The sequence below is a fragment of the Ylistrum balloti genome, unplaced genomic scaffold (assembly GCF_031769215.1).
Source record: "Ylistrum balloti isolate Yb309-2 unplaced genomic scaffold, AGI_CSIRO_Ybal_v1 Utg371194, whole genome shotgun sequence".
Taxonomy (NCBI): Eukaryota; Metazoa; Mollusca; class Bivalvia; order Pectinida; family Pectinidae; genus Ylistrum; species Ylistrum balloti.
The window spans coordinates 721,351-739,128 of NW_026782650.1; the positions used below are offsets into that span (position 1 = coordinate 721,351).

Here is a 17,778-nt window from a genome sequence, read left to right on the forward strand (position 1 = left end):
CCAAGTTTGGTCAAAATCCATTCAGTGGTTCTAGAGAAGTCGTCGAATATTATGTGAAAAGTTAACGACGCACGACGACAGACATATCATGATGGCAATAGGTCACCATGAGCCTTCCACTCAGGTGACCTAAAAATCCAATATGGCTGCCTGTCAACCATCTTGTTTTCTTCCAGTCCCAAAATGAAAAATGCAGAAAGAATAATTATTAACCTACAAATGAAGTGAAGAGATTGGCCATTTTGTTTTTCAAATCAGTCATGAACTGGGTAATGCTGAGGAACAGAACAAGAGACACCTTCATGTGATATCGGAGAATCTATCAATCCAGTACTTCAAGAAATAGTGGTAACAAGAGTTTTAAGAACGGACAGAAAATTGGCAGATCATGGACCAATATAAAAGAAACCAGAGCAAGCTTTCCTAGATTATCCAGTTTGAGCTTGTCTGGTCTTATATCGGTCTTGTGTAGTTTATCTGAAAGCTGAGTATAGGTAACTATCGGTATGGAGGGACTAGTGCACCTTCTGTCTTGGATATTCCTCGGTAGCTTCACAAATTTCCAAAGTTAAAAGTATGATGTTCTCTATTGTTATCATTTCAATGTCCAAATATTCTCAAACAATTTCAATCCATATTTAAAGCATTTTAAAGCAGATTTCTGTGTAGCATTTTGAATGGACAATTTTTAATACAATTACTGAATCATCCACAATTGCTTTTGAAAGGTTTTTTGATCTTGTCTCGAGATCTTCTCTGCAATCCCTTAGACTTTCAAAGTTGGTAGGCGCTATGATAATGACTTCTCAGTGTCATTTTGGTTAGATTATACAGTAATGCATTTCTCTTGGTATGAGACAGGCTATGCATTAGTAAGACTGGTTGCTAATGCAATAATTATAACAACATACAAGTATTATGAGCCTGTGACAAGCCCTCCAGAGCAATTAGAGTAAGCGTACGAGATCTGTTGTGTGGATAATTTTCCACACAATTCAGAAGGTAACACTAGAAATCAACAACTAGATATCACTGTCCACAGGCTTTATTAATGTATAATGCACTGCTTAACTGAAACCATAGGCCTCAATCACTTTCTGGTATGGTGCTATTTTGGATGCCACATTCTTCCTAGCCTTGGCTCTCAGCACCTTTAAAGAGAAAAAGCATTTTCACCGTTAATGATAAATTAAACAAAAGACCCAAGGGACTTAATAGTCACCCGAGTCACAATGCTTCTTGTAAAATGTGTATACATTAACTGCATTCACATGCTAAGTCTTCTTACCAAGTTTGAATTAATAGAAATTACACTCAAAATTAAAATTTTTCTGTTCAAAATATTCCATCAACGAATAGTAGTTCATCTTTGAAATTTCAGTCAAGTTGACCCATTTTTGGCCCTGCCCATCAGCCCCTGCATCTCATTAGCTGTCATCTTAAACTAATATTTCTAATAAGATTTAACTATTTCCAATGAAAAATAAACAAATGTTGAAAACTATGATTTTCCTATATAAACTATAGGGGGGGGGGGGAGAGGGAAGGGAATGCGAGATTCTGGGGTCATGAAATTTACAATTTTGAGATAGCATCTCAAGTTCTTTCCATCCATGAAGAGTACTTGATTCTACCATACCTGGGATTTGAGAAGAAGTTTTTTGAACTTTCGATCAATTTGACCATTTCGGCCCCGCCCCTCAGGCCCCTGATAATTGGGGATCTTATAATTTACAATTTTGGTGTGCCTTTACCTATGGAAGGTTTCTGTAAAATTTCATTGAAATTGGTTCCGGAGTTTTCCAGAAGTAAAAAATGTTAAAAGTTTACAACTTATGACATCGGACAAAAGGGGATCGCAATAGGTCACTCCGAGACTTTGTCTCAGGTAACCTAAAACCCCATTTTTCTTGTGTTATACAGTAACAGCAGTCACCAGTATTTTAAACGACTTTTGACACAAAAACAGGTGTCCAAGTTTTTTTCTTTTCTTTTTCTCAATCTAATATCCTTCATTTTCCCAATCTTATCACCATTTTTTTAACACAGAAAAATTTCTACTGAATGTGATGATCACCATCACTGATAATAACTACATCACTTTAACCCAACTGATCAACACAAAGAAATTATTCGATAAATAGCATTTCAAACAATTCCCTATCAAGGACCCTAACAATATTTCAGAAACTTACAGCAGTTTCCTTCTTTTTCTCGTAGAACTGCTTTGATTTGACCTTTCTCCTGGCTTCCAGGGTAGCAATCACTGACTGATACTTCCATCCAACTTCATGTGCCAGACGATTCAAGTCGCAGAACTGAAAATGCAAAACATATCTTTAGAAAATCAGAAAAGATTTGGCTTTCTATTATCATACCTGTTATAAGTCACATGTTTTCCCCCCACTTGGCAATTTTAATTCTATTTTCAATTTTGCTATTTTTTCCCTCTTAAATGCATATCACATCATTGCAATACACAGTATTAACATATGTTTCTAGCAGTGTTTATCTATAGCCATTAGGCAACAAAACCAAATACAATGTACCATGTGCAATAAAAATTGAAGAACAAGACAGCGGCATCAAACAAGTGGAGGATTCACAGAACAGTAGAACAAATGTATAAGCAGGAAACAACCACCATTTGGCCAAAATCAGATAATTATTTCCATAAGATAAATTGTAGGGGACGCAGTCAGTCAATAAAATTACAACAGTCCTGTTCACTATCTTGTAAACTTGCTACACTTTGATGGAATCTGAAGTTGTTAAGATATTGTGTGAAAGATTGATAAGCCTGAAGAAAGGGATAAGAAAGAAGCGTAGGGAGCAAGCTTCATGAAAATCATATCCAACATTGATTCCTTCTTATGCAGAAATCTGAGATGAATCCTACTTCACACATGTACAGTCTACTGTCTGAATTTAAGATGGATGATTGGCAGCCACTTTGACTGTAATCAGTCTATAAATTGACAACTGACAATAGAAATAGTCACCAAATCAAAAATGTTAAAAAGATATTCTTTGTGCTTTGTTAAAAATTTGAAATCCGAATATTTTCTTTCAGTTATCCGAAATGCCATCATCATGCTTGCCTCAGTTGGTGGTAGAAGACAATGACCACATATTCATCATAAAATGAATCGGTGAATTCATTCATCATTAACAAGCATGTGTGCAGACAGAAGCAATCAGCTGTCTTTTCTAAAAGATATTGATAATTTCAAATTTGAATTTTGTTTTGAAAATTTTGGGCAAATGATTATGAAATGCCTTCAAAAATTAATATGCATATTAATTATGATGGCAGTTCTTTGTACTAAGTTGAAAATGAGCAGAAGATGTTATATATTACTTTTGCAACAACTGGTTAACAAAAAATAATCCAACACATCCCATCCCACAACCTAAAAAAATCTTTTTAATTTAAAGGACAAATATTTAGTGCCTGCCTCAGTTGGTGGTACATGATTCTGTTTTCATGACATGTCAATGTGATTCGGTGACATGGTTTCTCATCATCAACAAGCATTGATTTGAAAATTATTTATCATCCAATGACCTATCGACCTAAATACACATCGTTTAGAAAAAAAAACACACACACACACCAATGTTAATCTGTGTTTAAAACTAACGAAAGTTTGGGGCAGTACACACTACACGAGAGTTGTGGTTACAGGAGAATTGTTATGGTGCTAAGACTATACAGACAAATATGTTGTACATATTGTCAAAAGTCTTCATACTAATACTTGGGCAGTTTGGCTGCAAATAATCTACAGCCTTTACATAAATTTGAAGATACATTATCAGATCATGCTTGCCTCAGTTGGTGGTAGAAGACAATGGCCACATATTCATTGCAAAATGAATCGGTGAATTCATTCATCATTAACAAGCATGTGCACACAATATACAGAAGTTGCACAAATATACTTTGTTTATATGACATGTACTTAGTTCTCTTGGTTTTTTATTTCATGAAAAGATATATATTTATAAGAAATAAGTGACTTAAGGATAGCAATAAAGTGTTATACAAACTGTTTAAAGTTTGTTTTATTTTTCTTTAACAACAATTACTTGAAACTAAAAAGCTGCTGAAATTTGAATCAATCTTCCTTGCCTGAATTGGAACAGAAAGTGTAGATGTCTTACTGCGAGAGGAAACTAGAGCAATAGACCTTTAGTGCCTGCCTCAGTTGGTGGTACATGATTCTGTTTTCATAACATGTCAATGTGATTCGGTGACATGGTTTCTCATCATCAACAGGCATTGATTTAAAAAGTATTAATCGTCCCATGACCTATCGACCTAAATACACATCGTTGAGAAAAACACACACACACACACACACACACACACACACACACACACACACAACAATGTTAATCTGTGTAAAACTAATGGAAGTTTGGGGCAGTACACACTACATGAGAGTTGTGGTTACAGGAGAATTGTTATGGTGCTAAGACTATACAGACAAATATGTTGTACATATTGTCAAAAGTCTTCATACTAATACTTGGGCAATTCGTCTTTAAATAATACAGCCTTTACATAAATTTGAAGATACATTATCAGATCATGCTTGCCTCAGTTGGTGGTAGAAGACAATGGCCACATATTCATCGCAAAATGAATCGGTGAATTCATTCATCATTAACAAGCATGTGCACAAAATATACAGAAGTCGTACAAATATACTTTATTTGATGTGTACTTTGTTCTCTTGTGAATTTTTTTCATCAAAAGATATAAATGGTTTAGTAATAACTGACTAAAGGAAAATGGAGGTGGCTAAATGAAGTTTTATACAGTTAAAAGTTTGTTCAGATTTTCTTTTACAACAATTAAGTGAAACTAAAAAGCTGCTGAAATTTCAATTGATCTTCCTTGCCTGAATTAGAACAGAAAGTGTAGATGTCTTACTGCGAGAGGAAACTAGAGCAATAGACCTTTAGTGCCTGTCTCAGTTGGTGGTACATGATTCTGTTTTCATGACATGTCAATGTGATTCGGTGACATGGTTTCTCATCATAAACAGGCATTAATGTGAAAATTATAACAACGGGACTAAAAATGATTAAATATAAAAGCACCATATATCAACAGTTTAATACTTGGGTGTCCACTTTAGTATGTTAAAGACGTAAACACTTCCCTGATGTTTGAGCAACAGTAAACAGATCTGGAGTTTTGGCCAAAGAGCTGCCTGTACAATACTACAGAAACCACATGAAATCTGTCACAGATTACAAGCTAAAGGTTATCCACTCAATCTCTAATAAACTAAACAATTTTCATTTGTTATAGCTTCAAGATATCATACAATGAAAAATCTAGTCCATACGATCGGTTTTTTAACAGACTGTTGTATCATGTCTGAAATACACCTAAATGACAGCATTCCCCATGTTGCAAATATTTATCTCCCAATGCCTGTCTCAGTTGGTGGTACATGATTCTGTTTTCATGACATGTCAATGTGATTCGGTGACATGGTTTCTCATCATCCACAAGCAAAGGGTAGAAACAGTATGTTTTTTTAATTCAAATTAAGAATAGTAACAGTATGTTCAAGATTTTCATTTACAAATTTCCCTGTAGACACAAGATACTGATAAGAGAAGAAAACAAACTGATCATTTACCTATACCTAAGTCGCATTTCAAATACTTTTGTGCATATTTGTCTGCCAAGATTCAATACATGTAAAATGAGGTTTGACTCATCAATATGACTGCTGTATTTACTTATCACCAAATACACATGTAGGAAGTGAAAGGAACAAATCCAACTACTTCATCCTATTTTAGGTTAAAAAATGTTAACAATGTAACATCAATTTATATTTCTGCAAGTTCACCCTATATATATATATCACTGCTTTGGTTTAAAATTTTCTAAATCATTTTCAAATTGTCATGGAGAGCAAATGTCTGAAATATACAACAAAATACTAAACGATACACAAATATTCATCTCCCAATGCCTGCCTCAGTTGGTGGTACATGATTCTGTTTCATGACATGTCAATGTGATTCGGTGACATGGTTTCTCATCATCAACAAGCAAAGGGTAGTGAAGAAAGATACTTCAACTCACAATTTGAAATAATGCTCTCCATGCAACAAGATACATCAATTAAATCTCTAATTTACAATTGCAGAGAAACGGTATCTAAATGATAAGTCATTGTTTTTGTCTCAATTTTGTATTCTATCACATGTTTTGGTACCAGACTGAAGCATACGTTTTTCTTCTTAAGAATCTCACATTTTCAGTGCTTTGTTTTGATACATGATACTATTTTCATGGCAGATCAGACACAATTTGGAGACATTAACAACTTAAAAGATTATTCTTCCAACCTCGGACAATAAACATTAAACCTTAGCCTGCCGCATTGCTTTGGTGTAGTAATGTTTTCATGATCAGTGCTTACCAACAATCAAATGTTATTCTCAAACATAATATCTTGCAACTTATCTATGGTTTTACAAAAATAAATAACTCACATCTGATTACCAATTTCTTAGCAACATGGTATAAAAGAAAGATTATTCCATTTCTGCTTACTTCTTGGATATACAAGAAAGTGCTTAGTGCTGTAAAAACCATAACCTAACCATTCAACATGAATCGACCAGGTTAATTTCTAATTCCAAGCAACAAGATCAATGTGTTAAATTGTGATGAATCAATAATCCCCTTCTGGTTCAAAGATGTAGCCATCAAAACAGTAAATAAGGAAACTAAGGAAAATATCATCTCCCTTGTAGAAATGAAAGTATGAGAGAAGATTGTACCCAGAAAGGTACACTAACCTAAGTTGGTAATAAAATAAGTTCATACCTCAACACTGACAGTCAGGGAGTGACATGAGTCATAATTCACCATTACAGTGATCCTCCAACCATATATTAAGAATTAAACAAGATACAAGTTTTGACAAATGTAAATAACAGCTCCGTTGGAAGCGAACAGCTCTAATAAGCTCCATAACACCTATCTACCCTAGTTAAACATCCATCTCATCCCTGGACTCCAGGTTTTGAATTAGAGTACTATTCATGGAATTTGATAATTTGCTTTGAAGAAATAGCCAGGAAACCCAAGTGTGATAGAAAATGATCTGTTTTGAAGTCATGAACTCTAGTACATTTATGTAGATTTATTACTGGGAGAGCCCTCTGGGATAAATAACATTTGGTACCTTTCTGCATGGATTGATCCTCAGGACTTTAAGGGCAGAAGGAACAACCATCCTCTTTTGTTTGTCATATGGAGCAGGGATACCCTCAAACACCTTCAGTCTGCCGAGAGCCTCCTTTCCTCTTGCAAGTTTGTGGGGCAACATACCTATAAATAAATTTCATTTAATCATCAAGCCTCGTTTTAGTTGATTTTATGGGGCTATGAATTGAGTTGCTCTTCTGACAATATGACGCAGTCTGCAAATCTGCAAGAAATTTGATTACTTTTCTTTAAAATTTATCATCGAACAAGGGTACTCTCCCCTCACAGAACCATCAATATTAATCTGGTCAAATGGACAGATGAAAGAAGCTAAATTTGGTTGTTGCATAGAGTCCAACTCAAGTTGAAATTGAAATATTCTAACATGTCATATAGCACATGATCAGCATTACCAATAGCACAAAACTTTTTTACAACACAAATATCAGATCAAAAAATTATTTCCTATATAATCAAGGTAGGTAAGGTTTCATCATTGTTGTTTGAGCAGCAGGTCAAATATTTAGTTATATCAATCTCTTTTCCCCTTTGACAAATTTACTTTAAAGCACATTACCTACTCTTGCACTGAAATAGTAACATCCTTCTCTTAAAGTTACAATGGATCAGCCCAAAAGTTTAATATCTATTCTGATAGGCTAACCTTGTTTCCTTTTTGAATTATATTGAATCTACTTTGGAAATTTCATGTTTGCATCAGAAAAGCCTGCAAGATGGTGACTGCTGTTGCCGAAGAGAGTGACAGTGATGCAAGTTTGGAAAAACATCCATGTGCTAGATCATACAGAAGTTGTAAAAGGATTCCTTAAGATAAGATGGTCTAACAAATGTGATGGTTGGTCATATAATTATGGAAAAACTGTTTGTAAAGGCCCCATTTGCTATGATATTCCCATATTTGAGAAAACTCCCAAAACAATCTGACACATAAAAATTCAATAGTGCTATGCATGGAATATACAGGGGGATAAGGGCAAAGTCATTTTTCTTCAACTTTTTATGCTAATAAATGTAAATATGTAACTAACTGATTATATCAAAGGACAAATATCAGAGAAGATGATTGATTTCATAATTAAATCAATGTAGGTAAGGAAATGTCATCATGTATTTGTCCACAATTTCATTATCTTTGTAGGTTTTCTTAACAAATGGTTCCCTTAATACCTTTCTCTGCCTTGTAGATTATTTTACTGGGAGACCTAAAATGGTAAGGTCCTCTTGTTGGCTTCACATTGCACCTCAACCTCAGGTATTTCAATACCTTCACTACATTGAACCCCTCCCCCCTTTCTTTACAAAATATTTTTAAACCGATCAAAATGCTTTCTTATAAATTTTGTAATATTAGTTTTAATGTCTTTTCATATCAAACAGATTTACATGTAGTGTCCTCATTACCTCACCTATATAGCTGCTTGGTCATTAAATCTATCTGGAAAATACTTCATCGATTTACGGAAAAAAAACTTCCTAAGCAAAATGATATCAAGTTATAGCAGTAAATGTCTATAAATATGAAAGTTAATTTGGGATGATGTTCCTATATTTGATAAAACTCCCAAAACAAACTGACATGAAAATTCCATAGTGCAAGGCATGGAATATACGGCAGGATAAGGGCAGAGTCATTTCTCTTCAACTTTTTATATAATAAATGTAATTGAATATGTAATTAACCGATTATATCAAAGGACAAACATCAGAGAAGATGATTGATTTCATAATTAAATCAATGTAGGTAAGGAAATGTCATCATGTATTTGTCCAAAATTTCATTATCTCTGTAGGTTTTTCTTAACAAATGGTTCCCTTAATACCTTTCACTGCCTTGTAGAACATTTTACTGGGAGCCCTAAAATGGTAAGGTCCTCTTGTTGGCTTCACATTGCACCTCAACCTCAGGTATTTCAATACCTTCACTACAACAAAATGAAAGAAAAATACTTAAATATGTATTCACCTGAAGTCATGCACCCAAGATAATAAAAATATCAAATTCATAATTTTCATTATTTCATATTGTGCACATTCAGAGTATGTTTGTCATCAATATTTTTCAGACAATGTAGGTAAGTTTTGGTCATCATTTGTGCAACATTTATCTAACGGTCCAAAGGATGCCGAAGCATCAGGAGGCATTCTGCATGCTATATACAGTGACAATGGCAAAATCCTCTTTATTGTGAAGTTGACATACATTCAACCACAACAATTAAAGGGAACAATTTAGCAAGGATTTGATTTGATGAACCATATTACAAATTCTTAAAAGAAAAGTTCAACACTCCTTAAGATTAATGAATGCAAAAAATGTAAAAGTGTATTCTTTGCAGTTAAATGTCATAACAAAGAGATTTCAAAAGCCTCCAAAGATTGTCTATGCACAGATATAGGGCCCGACATTACGTACAATTTACTTAACAATATCTCTATTAGTGCCTGTACTGTTACATATTAGAGAAAGCCCTTGCATGCCAATGAAATTCTAATAGTCCCATATATTATTTCTTGTGAGTTACACAAAATCATTCTGATCACAAACAAGCATGGCAGTCATTCTAGAATTTGAACTGATCCCAGGATGCATCTATTGTAAACTTCTGCTGGAGCAACTATGAAAGTTCAAAAGATCATATTAATTCATGTTGAAAGGTATGATTTATGAAATCCATAAGAATGTTATTTTTACTTCTATCTTAAAATCATCCTAAATACGATTGCAAATGACGGTTCAAGATTATCTGTTTCAGTCACAAACTCATGAGGATGGGTACTGGTAAAAACTCATTACCGTCTGGTACTGGTGTACTGAAACATTCATCCCCCCCCCACAATATATTTCTGACCACGAAGGATAAAAGCTGCAGCTTATAATCCAAAAAATATGGTAAGTCATCTTCATAATTATATAATTAGTGTAACAGTGAGCTGTGATATAGTGAGTTATCACCAACTAGAGATGACATATCGGATGCAAAACCATAACTGAGGCTTTCCAATGTAGTTATTTTCAATCACAATCATTTGACTGTAACTCAATATTCAGTCAATTAGTGCAATCTCCTTGTAGAAATGTTATATTTTTTATAGCTAAAATAAAATGCCTCGTTTACCCATCATTTGCACCATAATGAAAAGTTTAGGCAATAAGCATCTTTATTGTTGGCTACAACAAAGTAAAATGTTAAGGTATTGATGATTGTTCACAAGATATCGATCACCATGCTCATTCAAAGATTAATTATATCCGATCATCATTGTTTGGTCATCAACTTTGGGAATTTTTTCTAGTTGTTTTATTTGACTAGTCCCTCATCATGTTTTGTAACAAGCACAATCAGAGTCAATACTGTCTTCAGATACATCAGACAATGTAGGTAAGTTTTGGTCATCATACTTGTGCTGTCAATATAAGATGGGGTTACCAGAATCTAAAGATATCAAACACAGAAAATGGCCACCAACTTTAAGAAAACAGAACCTTTCAAATATAAGTGTCCCTCCTTGTATTTTTGAAACTGGAGTTATACTCTATCAAAGAAGTATTTATGCAGGAGTCCTCAAAAACAGTCTGGAATTTCACAGGTTTTGGAGGTTTTGGCCCTTATTCAGGGGTCATTGGGAATACAAAATTATAATAGATACAGAAGAACCAAATGAATTATATCAAACAGTCTTTTCCTCCTATTGTCATTGATGACAAGGGCATCAATTGCGAAACCTTAGAGGTGACAGCAGGAAGTCCCTCATAGCTTATTTATAGGGAATCTTTCATTTTGTTCCCCTAAAACCTTAAATGACTCCATGTTGATACTAAGGACACTGAGGAAAAATCAGCATGCAACTTGGATCAAGTTCATGTGAATCTTTTAAATCCCTAAAACCTTACTTGATGTTACTCTGATGTAAACAGCTTAAATTGTGAATCCTGAATTCATGTTTTGATGTTACTTACGCTTGTTCCTGTAGAAGTTTCCAGAGATGTTGATACCTTCACATCTCACAACAACAACTCTTTGTCCTGAAAGAAAGTGAGCACAAATTAGCCCTGTAGGTACAAATCTTGATGAAAAGAAACTACAGTTGAGCCTTAATATAAGATGATGTAACTGAAAACTATAATGGTGCATAATGACTATAACTTAGTGATAAAGCTGCTTTGATCTCAACAAGTTAGCAACAAAAGTTACCAAGATATCTAGGATTTAAAATACCACACCATATTAACCATTTATCTTCACATGAACAGATGAAGTGCTTGTTGCTTAAAAAGATACTATGCATCCATCATTCACCTGAGTGGGAAATGTCATTTTGAAAACATGCCATTTCAATGCTGCATTTTCTTTAATTGTATACATATTTGACTGCGACTTCTAACAACTTATAAAAAATCATCAAAATACAAGAATTGGATTTAGATATATCAGGTATATCTATGTCTGTGCAGTGATTTTACTGTTTTACACTGAAAAAGGTTGTTTCCCTTAGAGCCAAAATGTTTATCAGAAAAAAAAAACAAAAAACACCACCATGATAAAACTAAATCCAGAGCTCTCAGAAATGTTCTTAAATCATAAATCAGACAATGTAGGTAATAAACATCATTGAGCAAATGGATGTAGTTTATCTAAAAATTTCTGATTTTCACAGATATCATTTACCAAAGCCCAGTTTAGGCCTCAACATCAAAATCTATGACACCGAATTGCCTAGCTAAGAAAATTGTACAACTGCTCAACTATTACACCACTACGACACTGACATTTGCTTTAAACAGTATTACATTTATGTTATATTTCTTTTAAGCGAGATCAAGGGAAAACATTTTTCAAATTGGATCTTCAGTAAAAAACGTTAACTTCAAATTTATTTCAGAAGTTCAGACATTTAAGGATATACATCATGTGATCCATACCAACTAGCTTGAGAAAGATGCCTAATCAATGTCCCACTACCCAAAAGATAATCGGCTGAAGATGCAAATTAATAGTGCAGCATATCAAAAAAACCTTTGAATAATTCATATATATATATAGAGTGAGTCCTACTATTAAAGGAAAACATAGGGAAAATGTACAAAGAAAAACCTTAAAAGTTGCACGTCTACATAAACATTTTCTTACATCACTGATACATGTATAATCTCAATAAATTTATCAATAATTGATTTGAGGGATTAATACGGTATATTAAACAAATTCCTGGGACAATAAACTTTCAACTGTAATGATAGTAATGTCTTAACATGTTTCAAAGCCATTTGTGGGATTAATGGAATGTTTTGCTCCCAGCTATGATCTTTCTCAGCTCTCTGGGTAGCATACAACCATAGCTATCATTCATCACCAAAACCTTTAATACAATTCTGGTACTCTTAAACCACATACTCAATTACATTTGAGTCAACTGGAACAAGCAAAGTATTTGTCAAATGACACATCACAGCATCACTGCTAGAGTCAAACTAGCAACCATTTATTCATTAGTAGAATGTTTTACCACCAATTAAACTGCCATGCCCCTGTACAAGTGGTATGGCCATCTTACTTCCTTCCCTAATTATTTTAAAACTGGATCCTCAGTCAAAAAAAGTAACTTCAAATTTATTTCAGAAGTTCAGACATTTATGTATATGCATCACTGGATCCATATTTGATGAGGATATTTGTGCAGTCATTTATATTATGAATAGGATGAGTTTTATTTCTTTCATGAAATAAGGGATATATTTAGAATATTACTCCTTACAAACACAGTTTCCAAGAACAAGCAGTCCATCTCTTCCTCAAAAATGAATTACTGAGGTAAAGCTAATACGAACTTGTCAGTGTTCATTGATATCACATAAAAAATTAGCAACTTCATTTTAAAATTTCATTGTTAAAGTGTTGATTTCATAAAAACAAAGAAAAAGGTCATTAAGTTGCTCTCATATCTAAATCAAAGCACTATAACCTGAATTAATCAGTACCTTGCAGAATGGTCTTCGCAACCAAGGCTGCCAGTCGGCCCAATAAATGGCCCCTGGCATCAATGATGATGGGCTGAAATAAAAAGCAATAATTGAATTCAAAATACTGATTAACACTATCAAAATTTATTCAAATTCATACTAGATCAAGATGACAAAACCAAATATTAAGTTTAAGCGAATTATTTTCAGTGATCAAGTATTCTCAAATACAAAAATTAGCAAGTATGTATTGCTGACATTTGGCCATAGATGCATCGAACTGATTAGGAAAATCAAGTTACTATATATAAGCCTGTAACACATGTTAGCTGTGCATATTTCACCGGCGAGTGTATCATTAACGAGAGCACGGACTTTTTAAAATGACTGCTGCATACTCCTGTAATTTGACTGAACGTGTGTATTAGAACACGTCTCATACAAGGCTATAGGAACACAAATGTACACCCGTATAATATATATATATTTGTAATTACACACGCGCACATGCAAATGGGTATCTATCGTTATTTTTTCATATAAATCTAAGCAGGTCCATGTTGTTAGGCTCCCAATAAACTGTTATCAAGTAAGGTATGCCTGCTTGAAACATCAACAACCTCTCATTCACAGTAAATTTTACAGATAGCGATATTAACATCCCAAATTATTATATAGATATATATACACATAAGTATTAACTTCATATCATTTGCGTAATAAACGAGCGCGTGTACATTGCCATTGGCGGTCGACATAGGCAAACTTGTACGAAATTGTGTTTCAAGATCTTTTATCGTAACACAGAGTCATTTCTTAGTTGGTTTATATCAGAAAAGTGAAAAGTTTGAATTCTTCGTGTTCAATTAATTGATTATCAAGACTGAGGGTATGTAAAACATAAAAAATCATCAGCATTATTTCACAAGCACCTTGTTCTGTAAACCCATGGTGGAAAAAAGGAAGTACCTTAGGGGTCTCCACGTGGGTATACAGGGAGGACAGGAAGTTTCATACTAAAATTTATTTGTCAGAAACGGACCGGAAACATAAATCCGGAAAAAGTACATTACTAGTGCACACCGTTTGATATATCTATGACATTATATTGAAAGCTATATGGAAACATAGTTTGAAGTATTTCTTAATTATTTTTGTTGTGCCAACATAACATATTATATTTATTTTTGGTAAATATCTGGTACCGTCTGTGAAAAATAAAACAAAACAATAAATACCAACATGTCAAATAACCTTAATAAAACCCCAAATAATATAAAACTTGGACAAAATATGAACAAAGGAACAATTTACATGGAGACTCCTAAAAAGTGCAAAAATAAGACCACGTGTTTCAGAAGAGTAAGTGCTTTCTGCTACATCGAAGACACCCGCCATGTCAGTTATTGGTCAAAAAGCACATGTGTGAACGTCTGGAACTTTTATTTGGTACGAGATAAGAACTCTCGACCTGTTAATTGAATCAAAATTATCTTGAGCGACAACGTATATTTTCTATCTGTTATAATGAGATAAAAACGTACTAGAAATCTTAAACAATTTCAATAGAAGAAATTAACGATCAAACTTAAATATGACTATTGCATTTAATATCCGCCGAAAAGGAATGAGTCGGCGATTTTTATTTTCCTAAATGAAGTTGATATTTCGAGGAGTTTAATATTGCTTTGACCTCAGTAAAGTCCGGTTCCAATATAAGTTTGATTGATCTAAGCTTTTTCGCCGTACAATCTTTCCAAAAATATGAAATACACTGACCATTGCATTAGCGGATCAGTGTTATATGTCCGTTCGTTCTGTCGTTTTCCGTTCTGTTAAAAATGAATTTTCATATCTTGAGAATACCTCAACAAGTTTTACACCATATCATTTCAAAGCGGTCATTGAACAAAGTTAAATGACCAAAGATCACATTTAAAATTCTTATAGGCATCGGATAGGAGCATTCATTATCATTTTGAATTTTGTACTTTTAAAAGTAGGCTAAACTGTTTAGTTGAGAAAACAAGAAATTCAGCAATATTGATCAAAGTTGTACAAAATAAGTAATAACTAACATTCATAAGCAATATCTCATCGATGCTTTAAAATTCAGATTTAATGTACGTATAATATGAAAATGTCACAGCTAATTCCTGGTGAATTTATTTCAGTTTCACTGCAGATATAATTTTGGTATTTTGCTCTGTTAAAGTTTTGCTACAAGAAGTGAAATGCCGCAGTCAGGAAGTGCTTGAATAATTCATGAGGCCCAAAATGGATTTATTTGACTTTAATCAGAACGAGGTCACTACATTCAGAAAGCCTTTTGCTACCTGTTTCTTTTTAAAGTTCATATGCAGTATGCCTGTTAATCAACATGCTGAGCCATATTTTACATTTAGTTTTTTCCGCTTTACGTCCTATTAACAGCTAGGATCAGTGGTGATAAAGACAGCAAGACGCCTAAATCACTCCACCACCGCGGATATTTTAACCAAAAAGGGGTGAAAAGAACTTGGTGAATTTTTACTGGATTTTTTTTTTACACAGAAGTGTGAACGATCATCGTTTTATTACAGTTGGGATGTTTTTGTTAACATATTGAATACCATGGGCCCAAAGGGGTTTAATATACATATGGACTCATTAGTTATCTTCGACAAGCTGAAGCATTACTGTCGCATTATGTCAATTCTGAATTTAAAAGTGAACATATTTTAAAGGACCATATTTGGTAATTTGAGCCTAAACGTGTAAACTATTAACTCTTTTTAGCTGAATGTCTGATAACTATTGTAAAGTTGCTGCATATAAAAATGATAAACTGAATGATAAATAATCTTTATGGGACCAAAAAGGGATTTATTGCTAATGGTTAAAATTGAAACTTTCAATGTACTAGACTGTATCTTAAAAACATTTTATTTGTATATATCTTCTAACTACATGTATATATCTTCTAACTACATGTATATATCTTCTAACTACATATATATATCTTCTAACTACATGTATATATCTTCTAACTACATGTATATATCTTCTAACTACATGTATATATCTTCTAACTACATGTATATATCTTCTGACTACATATATTCTAACTACATGTATATTCTTTTCAGTTTCCACACAAAATTTTATGAACATTCTACTTGAGCCATTCTCTATCATATCCTGTTTAAAGTCCAAGACGAAAGGTACAATTGAAGTACATATATGTATACTAACGAGTATTTCTTTCATGCAACCCTGATGGATACAAACTGTAATATACCGATCGGTTGGGCGACTTCAGTATAGATCAGATAGATATGTGAGTAAAAAAGAACTCCCTGGATTGAATCCTATATAAGACAACTTCTTTATTGGTGCCCATGGTAACATACAGGTGTGGTAATATACTAAGCATAAAAAGGACTGAATTGAAATAAGAAACTGAAAGTCGAACAACTCATCAGAATTTAGATAGCCACGCTTAGAGACTTTTACATAGGTTCGTTTCATCAATGTAAATCCTATGTATGTGCATCGGACCTTGAAAATTTACATACAGCTCAGACAGGTTTCGCTAACATTCCTGCTAAATTATTTTCAACACATTTATTAGTTAAATGTATGTCGGATAGGACCAATATATACCTGTAGTATGTTAGTTATTAAATGGTCTCTAATCAAATCATGTTTATCTTGCGTTATCGTCACGTGACTGGACAGTACGTAATGCCGGATTAACGCTATAAGTGGCCCCACTTTCCTCTACAGGTAGATAATCTCTGGTAGGCTGTGTGGAATCATTAACGGATAATCGGTTAAAAAGTTTTTGGCGTTGACGAGTAAACATACAAAACGAAAGAAGTTATTCTGAAGGAAACTAAACAACACATAATACACAGAAGGGTGAGTTATTTAACAAGTATTTTTGTCTTTCTAAATCAACATTATACTACAACTAGTTCGTATACATTGATGTACATCTAAATCTACGGGTCTCATGCATATATATACTACATATCTATACGAAAGTCGTGCAAACTACATTTCTTAAACGTCTACCTGTATTCTAGGATAAAAAGTATCACTTTGTAGAATTTTGTCCCGATACTCTAACCACTTCACAAAAGACGATATTATTACTTAATACATATTTATAGGAAAGTTGTGCAAATAGCATTTCTGAACGTCTACCTGTATCATATGATAAAAAGTATCTTGTAGGATTGTGTCTCGATACTCTTACCACTTCACAAAAGACTACATAATAACTTTAAGATCACGGAACAGCAGTTATCTGTCTCAATGCTCTTTTTCAGTGAGGGGACAGTAGAAATAAGTGTGTTATCTGTGTCAATACTTTACGTCACTGAGGGGACAGTGGAAATAAGTGTGTTATCTGTGTCAATTCTATACATCACTGAGGGGACAGTAGAAATAAGTGTGTTATCTGTGTCAATACTTTACGTCACTGAGGGGACAGTGGAAATAAGTGTAATATCTGTGTCAATTCTATACATCACTGAGGGGACAGTAGAAATAAGTGTGT

The 17,778-nt window shown here is 33.6% G+C and overlaps 1 protein-coding gene across 1 annotated transcript; it reads right to left on the reverse strand.

The window, feature by feature from the left end:
* Nucleotides 1–1,029: 1,029 nt before the first annotated feature.
* On the reverse strand, nt 1,030–14,198 carry LOC132561315 (large ribosomal subunit protein uL13-like). Its single transcript, XM_060226039.1, has 7 exons — nt 14,165–14,198; nt 13,251–13,323; nt 11,232–11,297; nt 9,094–9,195; nt 7,230–7,375; nt 2,196–2,318; nt 1,030–1,151 (listed from the first exon to the last, which is right to left on the reverse strand). Exons 1-7 carry the CDS (start codon nt 14,180–14,182, stop codon nt 1,068–1,070), a joined length of 612 nt encoding a protein of 203 aa, XP_060082022.1. The 5' UTR covers nt 14,183–14,198; the 3' UTR covers nt 1,030–1,067.
* Nucleotides 14,199–17,778: the final 3,580 nt, after the last annotated feature.